General features: G+C 46.9%; 3 protein-coding genes across 4 annotated transcripts in view; all 3 read right to left on the reverse strand.

Moving 5' to 3' along the window:
* The window catches only part of LOC123085707 (uncharacterized), an 8,969-nt gene extending 5,311 nt beyond the window's left edge, over positions 1–3,658 (reverse strand). The window contains exon 1 of the mRNA XM_044507393.1: positions 3,388–3,658. The gene's annotated coding sequence lies outside the window, so the exon portion shown is untranslated. The remainder of the gene's footprint in view (positions 1–3,387) is intronic.
* The window catches only part of LOC123085705 (uncharacterized), a 16,784-nt gene continuing 9,528 nt past the window's right edge, over positions 7–7,262 (reverse strand). The window contains exons 1-2 of one of the 2 annotated variants that reach the window (XM_044507389.1): positions 2,245–2,525; positions 7–1,881 (exon numbers count right to left, since the gene is read on the reverse strand). In XM_044507389.1, the coding sequence (XP_044363324.1) occupies positions 231–1,881; positions 2,245–2,510 (1,917 nt within the window). In that variant the 5' untranslated portion in view covers positions 2,511–2,525 and the 3' untranslated portion in view covers positions 7–230. Of the gene's footprint in view, positions 1,882–2,244; positions 2,526–7,262 lie in introns of those variants that run through there. The other variant, XM_044507391.1, reaches the window with a different exon arrangement.
* On the reverse strand, positions 4,093–7,232 carry LOC123085704 (uncharacterized). Its single transcript, XM_044507388.1, has 2 exons — positions 6,121–7,232; positions 4,093–5,757 (listed from the first exon to the last, which is right to left on the reverse strand). Exons 1-2 carry the CDS (start codon positions 6,384–6,386, stop codon positions 4,107–4,109), a joined length of 1,917 nt encoding a protein of 638 aa, XP_044363323.1. The 5' UTR covers positions 6,387–7,232; the 3' UTR covers positions 4,093–4,106.

Genomic DNA, 7,262 nt, shown 5'->3' on the forward strand with positions numbered 1-7,262 from the left:
TTCAGGCAATCGACGCGAGGCCGACATGAACAACTTCCCAGCTCATCAGGAGACGGGAAGGAGAGAGGATGACATGGTAGTGGACGGCAAAGGCAAAGATGCTAATATGGATGATCTCACGAGGAAGAGGTTGGCTGGGCTGCCGCTGGAGGGTAATGTGCACAACAACACAAAGGGTGATGCTGCAGATAAGCTGCAGATATGTAAATGGTTCACACAAGGTTCAAGAACTAACCAATGAAAGGCCTACACCCATTGAGAAACCCCTCCCTTGCTCCATTAAGGCAAAAAAACATGGCATGGAATCTTGGGCCTGGGTGGGGTATTTTTGCATTAGGTACTGGAGTAACAGTAGTGACTATTACTCTACTCCCAGGGTTTGTGTCCATGACAGTCTGAGCATAGTCTTTAAGCCTAGGATATTGCTTCCTGTGATCTCCTAACACAGCATCAATAGCTATGTTCTTTGCCCTATATGCCATGCACTTGGGCACATCTACACCATATTTTTCATTGCATGCATCAATTATAGTCTGAATACCAGTAGTTATATCAGATCTAAAGAGATGATCATATTTCTGTGCTAGCCACTTAGCACTAACCCTGGTGGTCTCAGTGGTACTAGGGCAAGTGTGCTCTAGTCTCATCTTCTTAATTACAAATGTTTTCTCCCCTTTTATAACTGCTGCCACCATTGAGAACTGGCATTTTTTATCTGTACACTCAACAATTATCCTCTGATCTGAATTCCTGTGATACCTGAAATTCCTGGCCTGGGTGACGTGCAAATTCAACAAAGCTTCTCTGAATTGATGCTGATCCCTAAAACACAACTTCATACATAGTTGCTCATGTGGTTGCTCCATTTTCTCATTGTACCACTTCCTAGGAGGCCTTTTCTTTGCCCTACTCTTCCTTTTCTTTTGTAGGACAAAAGAGAGTGGCTGAAAACCATCATCATCACTCTCCCTCAACAACCCCTCCTCTTCTTCATCTGATGATGGTCTGAAATCAGGTTCAACCTCTGGTAGCTCACTACAATGTGACCTAGTGGTTGGGCCTCTTCTAACTGGCAGCTTCTGCTTCTTCTTTACAGGTTCAACTATAGTTTCTTCTTCTTGTTCAAAAGTCCTATCTTCCTCTACCTCAAATGGGTCCTCAACTTCAGTGTCACCCTCATAATGCAGCATTTCTTCCTCTTCTGATTGATCATCATCTGATTCTTCCTCTTGTACTTCTAGCTCTCTCTGCCTCTTTCCCTCTTCCGCCTCTACATCTTCTTCATCAACCATGTAATTAGGGTCACTTCCAATTTGACCATCCTCATCAGAGGAATCACTGTCCTCATAAGCCTCAAATCCTTGGTATCCCTCTTCTTCTTCTTCCAAAACTGCTTTCAACTTGTTAGTTGCATTTCTGCTTTCTTGTGTGCAAACACCAGCAGGAGCAACAGGGTGATGTGTGCTACATTGACTCTCAAAGACTACTCCTTCCTGATCAACAGCTAAGATAGGAGGCTCACTCAGATCATAAACAACAGGCTCTTGGTACACCACGGTGGACAAGCCTGGCTTTTCAAAATGCTGCCTCTCAAAATCAGTATCAGGGGGTGGACAAGCCCTGACTAGCAAATTAAGCACCAATTTGTCCTGGATCTTCCTCTTTATCATCTGTAATTCTGCATGACTGTCTACCAAATCCAGCCCTTTCTCTCCTAAAGATGGATTTTCAATGTGAAACAAACAATCATATGCATTAAATCCTTGGGTTTCCATCACTGCAACCAAATTTAGATAAGTAATATCTGAACCACACAGCTTCATCTCCAATGGTTCTCTTGCATCAAAATGGATCCTTAATTGCCAAATGTCTTCATCCAAACTACAGAAAAAATTAAATTTCATTTATTCATTATAATTACTCTTAATTTGGAGAGCAACAGTACAGTACATTACAATTTAAAGTAACCTGTAAGTCTATTATTTACTAATTTAGCACAAAAGCAAATTTTGGAGAGCAATAGTAAAGTACAAAACAGCTTAAATTACAGTACCAAACAGTACAGAACAATTTGGAGAGCCACAGTAATTGAACTAAATTGAGAGTGCAATACACTATCTTACTAGGTTAGTCTAGTCACTTCAATTGGATAAAACCTAATCCCCAACTAGATAAAGCAAAAGATGAACAAACCCTAAAAATGCTCAATTGGATGAATCAGAGGAGTAGGACAAGGGTACTTACAGCACGCCGCCAAGTCCATGCGTCAACTCATGGCTGCTGCTAGGGTTCGCCACCCACTGATGCGCCAACCGCAACCGCTGCTCCATGGTGAGTAACATCGACTCCTCGTCGTCGGTCGAGTACGCGGAGCTGGACTCGTCGCCGCCATCCCCGTCGACGCCAACCGTTCCGCTAGGAGGCCAGAACGGCATCTCGCCGCCGCCGTGGACGCCCTCGCCGCCGCCGTGGACGCCCTCACCGCCGACTGGCGGAATCGCCGACGCCATGGACTAGGGTTCGAGCGAGGAGGAGGAGGGGGAGGGGAATGGTGCGGCCGGGCTGGAGCTGGTGCGACCGGACCGGTTAGGACAGCAGCGCACCGGCTCGTCCAAGTCAGCACGCGGGCACGCGCCGATTGGCCAGCGTGGCACCTGACGGGTGGGCCCGACCTGTCGGATCGGGCGTCAATACGTATAAATACGCGTTTTAGTCCAATTTGCAAAAATTTGGACCAATGTTGGTACTGACACGCAAAAATTAGCAATCGTGGTACCAATCTGCATGTGATGCCTGAATTGTGGTACTTCTGTGCAATTAACTCCACGCTAACCACTACAAAAAACCCCGAGCCTCTAGTTGGGCCAAAAAAGCCCAGTTTTTTCTAGATAAAGGAAAAGTGCAGTTCCCTCGAGTTAGGGTTTTTGTTTCTCGCGGCAGCGACTACGATGCCGTCGAGTAGATCGCTTTTCCTTCCCTATCAGCGATCTCTCTCTGTCTTCCTCCGTCGCACTCTTCTCGCGCGAGGTTAGGCAGGGAACGGTGGTTCTAGGGTCTCCCCAATATACCCGGTCACTTTTGCATCGGGTAAGGTTCTTCTGATGGCGGCTGAAGGGGCCTCGGGCTCCTCGGGCGCAAGCGATGTCGAGCGGATGATGGCAGAACTTGGGCTGAAGGAAGAAGATCTTGATGATGTGATCTTTGATGAGAAAGATGCGCCTCCACAGGGACCCAGATGGATTGCTCTGGCTAGGGTAAACACCTCCAAATCATACAGTCAGACGTGGTTCTACAGAAACATGCGGTCAGCATGGAATATAGCACAGGAGGCCAAATTTAAGCCCTTGGAAGATAATCTGTACTCAGTTCAACTGTCCTGTTTAGGACCTTGGAATTTCCGAGGGGATGCAGTGCTTCTTGCGCCTTATGATGGGGTCTCAAAACCTTCATCCATCAAGCTGGAGACGATTGACATATGGATCATGTTCCAGATCTGTTTGCTCACCTGGTTACTCCACTAGCCGCAAAGGTGGGGGAAGTGCTATTCACAGAACAACCGTCTCATGATTTTGTGGGGAACTTCCATAGGGTGTGGATCCGGCTGAATGTGTTTAAACCCCTGCAGAACGCTGTGTCTATGATCAGAGGGGGGGGGAGAAGACAGATCTATAGGGTAAAGTATGAGAAGCTGCCTGATTGGTGCGCCATGTGTGGCATGTTGGGTCATCTTTATAAGGAACACGGTACTGGGATTCATCCCCCTTCGGCTCTAGTCTTCAAGGATTTATGAGCTAGCTGGGCCATGCGCGCAAGCCAAGGTCCTGGAGAGGGCCGAGGTCGGAGAGGTGGCCGTAGGGGAGGCCGGACAGGGGGGCCTTCAGGCAATCGACGCGAGGCCGACATGAACAACTTCCCAGCTCATCAGGAGACGGGAAGGAGAGAGGATGACATGGTAGTGGACGGCAAAGGCAAAGATGCTAATATGGATGATCTCACGAGGAAGAGGTTGGCTGGGCTGCCGCTGGAGGGTAATGTGCACAACAACACAAATGGTGATGCTGCAGATAAGCTGCAGATATGTAAATGGTTCACACAAGGTTCAAGAACTAACCAATGAAAGGCCTACACCCATTGAGAAACCCCTCCCTTGCTCCATTAAGGCAAAAAAACATGGCATGGAATCTTGGGCCTGGGTGGGGTATTTTTGCATTAGGTACTGGAGTAACAGTAGTGACTATTACTCTACTCCCAGGGTTTGTGTCCATGACAGTCTGAGCATAGTCTTTAAGCCTAGGATATTGCTTCCTGTGATCTCCTAACACAGCATCAATAGCTATGTTCTTTGCCCTATATGCCATGCACTTGGGCACATCTACACCATATTTTTCATTGCATGCATCAATTATAGTCTGAATACCAGTAGTTATATCAGATCTAAAGAGATGCTCATATTTCTGTGCTAGCCACTTAGCACTAACCCTGGTGGTCTCAGTGGTACTAGGGCAAGTGTGCTCTAGTCTCATCTTCTTAATTACAAATGTTTTCTCCCCTTTTATAACTGCTGCCACCATTGAGAACTGGCATTTTTTATCTGTACACTCAACAATTATCCTCTGATCTGAATTCCTGTGATACCTGAAATTCCTGGCCTGGGTGACGTGCAAATTCAACAAAGCTTCTCTGAATTGATGCTGATCCCTAAAACACAACTTCATACATAGTTGCTCATGTGGTTGCTCCATTTTCTCATTGTACCACTTCCTAGGAGGCCTTTTCTTTGCCCTACTCTTCCTTTTCTTTTGTAGGACAAAAGAGAGTGGCTGAAAACCATCATCATCACTCTCCCTCAACAACCCCTCCTCTTCTTCATCTGATGATGGTCTGAAATCAGGTTCAACCTCTGGTAGCTCACTACAATGTGACCTAGTGGTTGGGCCTCTTCTAACTGGCAGCTTCTGCTTCTTCTTTACAGGTTCAACTATAGTTTCTTCTTCTTGTTCAAAAGTCCTATCTTCCTCTACCTCAAATGGGTCCTCAACTTCAGTGTCACCCTCATAATGCAGCATTTCTTCCTCTTCTGATTGATCATCATCTGATTCTTCCTCTTGTACTTCTAGCTCTCTCTGCCTCTTTCCCTCTTCCACCTCTACATCTTCTTCATCAACCATGTAATTAGGGTCACTTCCAATTTGACCATCCTCATCAGAGGAATCACTGTCCTCATAAGCCTCAAATCCTTGGTATCCCTCTTCTTCTTCTTCCAAAACTGCTTTCAACTTGTTAGTTGCATTTCTGCTTTCTTGTGTGCAAACACCAGCAGGAGCAACAGGGTGATGTGTGCTACATTGACTCTCAAAGACTACTCCTTCCTGATCAACAGCTAAGATAGGAGGCTCACTCAGATCATAAACAACAGGCTCTTGGTACACAACAGTGGACAAGTCTGACTTTTCAAAATGCTGCCTCTCAAAATCAGTATCAGGGGGTGGACAAGCCCTGACTAGCAAATTAAGCACCAATTTGTCCTGGATCTTCCTCTTTATCATCTGTAATTCTGCATGACTGTCTACCAAATCCAGCCCTTTCTCTCCTAAAGATGGATTTTCAATGTGAAACAAACAATCATATGCATTAAATCCTTGGGTTTCCATCACTGCAACCAAATTCAGATAAGTAATATCTGAACCACACAGCTTCATCTCCAATGGTTCTCTTGCATCAAAATGGATCCTTACTTGCCAAATGTCTTCATCCAAACTATAGAAAAAATTAAATTTCATTTATTCATTATAATTACTCTTAATTTGGAGAGCAACAGTACAGTACATTACAATTTAAAGTAACCTGTAAGTCTATTATTTACTAATTTAGCACAAAAGCAAATTTTGGAGAGCAATAGTAAAGTACAAAACAGCTTAAATTACAGTACCAAACAGTACAGAACAATTTGGAGAGCCACAGTAATTGAACTAAATTGAGAGTGCAATACACTATCTTACTAGGTTAGTCTAGTCACTTCAATTGGATAAAACCTAATCCCCAACTAGATAAAGCAGAAGATGAACAAACCCTAAAAATGCCCAATTGGATGAATCAGAGGAGTAGGACAAGGGTACTTACAGCACGCCGCCAAGTCCATGCGTCAACTCATGGCTGCTGCTAGGGTTCGCCACCCACTGATGCGCCAACCGCAACCGCTGCTCCATGGTGAGTAACATCGACTCCTCGTCGTCGGTCGAGTACGCGGAGCTGGACTCGTCGCCGCCATCCCCGTCGACGCCAACCGTTCCGCTAGGAGGCCAGAACGGCATCTCGCCGCCGCCGTGGACGCCCTCGCCGCCGCCGTGGACGCCCTCACCGCCGACTGGCGGAATCGCCGACGCCATGGACTAGGGTTCGAGCGAGGAGGAGGAGGGGGAGGGGAATGGTGCGGCCGGGCTGGAGCTGGTGCGACCAGACCGGTTAGGACAGCAGCGCACCGGCTCGTCCTAGTCAGCACGCGGGCACGCGCCGATTGGCCAGCGTGGCACCTGACGGGTGGGCCCGACCTGTCGGATCGGGCGTCAATACGTATAAATACGCGTTTTAGTCCAATTTGCAAAAATTTGGACCAATGTTGGTACTGACACGCAAAAATTAGCAATCGTGGTACCAATCTGCATGTGATGCCTGAATTGTGGTACTTCTGTGCAATTAACTCCAGGCTAACCACTATAAAAACCCTCGAGCCTCTAGTTGGGCCAAAAAAGCCCAGTTTTTTCTAGATAAAGGAAAAGTGCAGTTCCCTCGAGTTAGGGTTTTTGTTTCTCGCAGCGGCGACTATGATGCCGTCGAGTAGATCGCTTTTCCTTCCCTATCAGCGATCTCTCTCTGTCTTCCTCCGTCGCACTCTTCTCGCGCGAGGTTAGGCAGGGAACGGTGGTTCTAGGGTCTCCCCAATATACCCGGTCACTTTTGCATCGGGTAAGGTTCTTCTGATGGCGGCTGAAGGGGCCTCGGGCTCCTCGGGCGCAAGCGATGTCGAGCGGATGATGGCAGAACTTGGGCTGAAGGAAGAAGATCTTGATGATGTGATCTTTGATGAGAAAGATGCGCCTCCACAGGGACCCAGATGGATTGCTCTGGCTAGGGTAAACACCTCCAAATCATACAGTCAGACGTGGTTCTACAGAAACATGCGGTCAGCATGGAATATAGCACAGGAGGCCAAATTTAAGCCCTTGGAAGATAATCTGTACTCAGTTCAACTGTCCTGTTTAGGA

The sequence above is a fragment of the Triticum aestivum genome, chromosome 4A (genome assembly GCF_018294505.1).
Source record: "Triticum aestivum cultivar Chinese Spring chromosome 4A, IWGSC CS RefSeq v2.1, whole genome shotgun sequence".
Taxonomy (NCBI): domain Eukaryota; kingdom Viridiplantae; phylum Streptophyta; class Magnoliopsida; order Poales; family Poaceae; genus Triticum; species Triticum aestivum.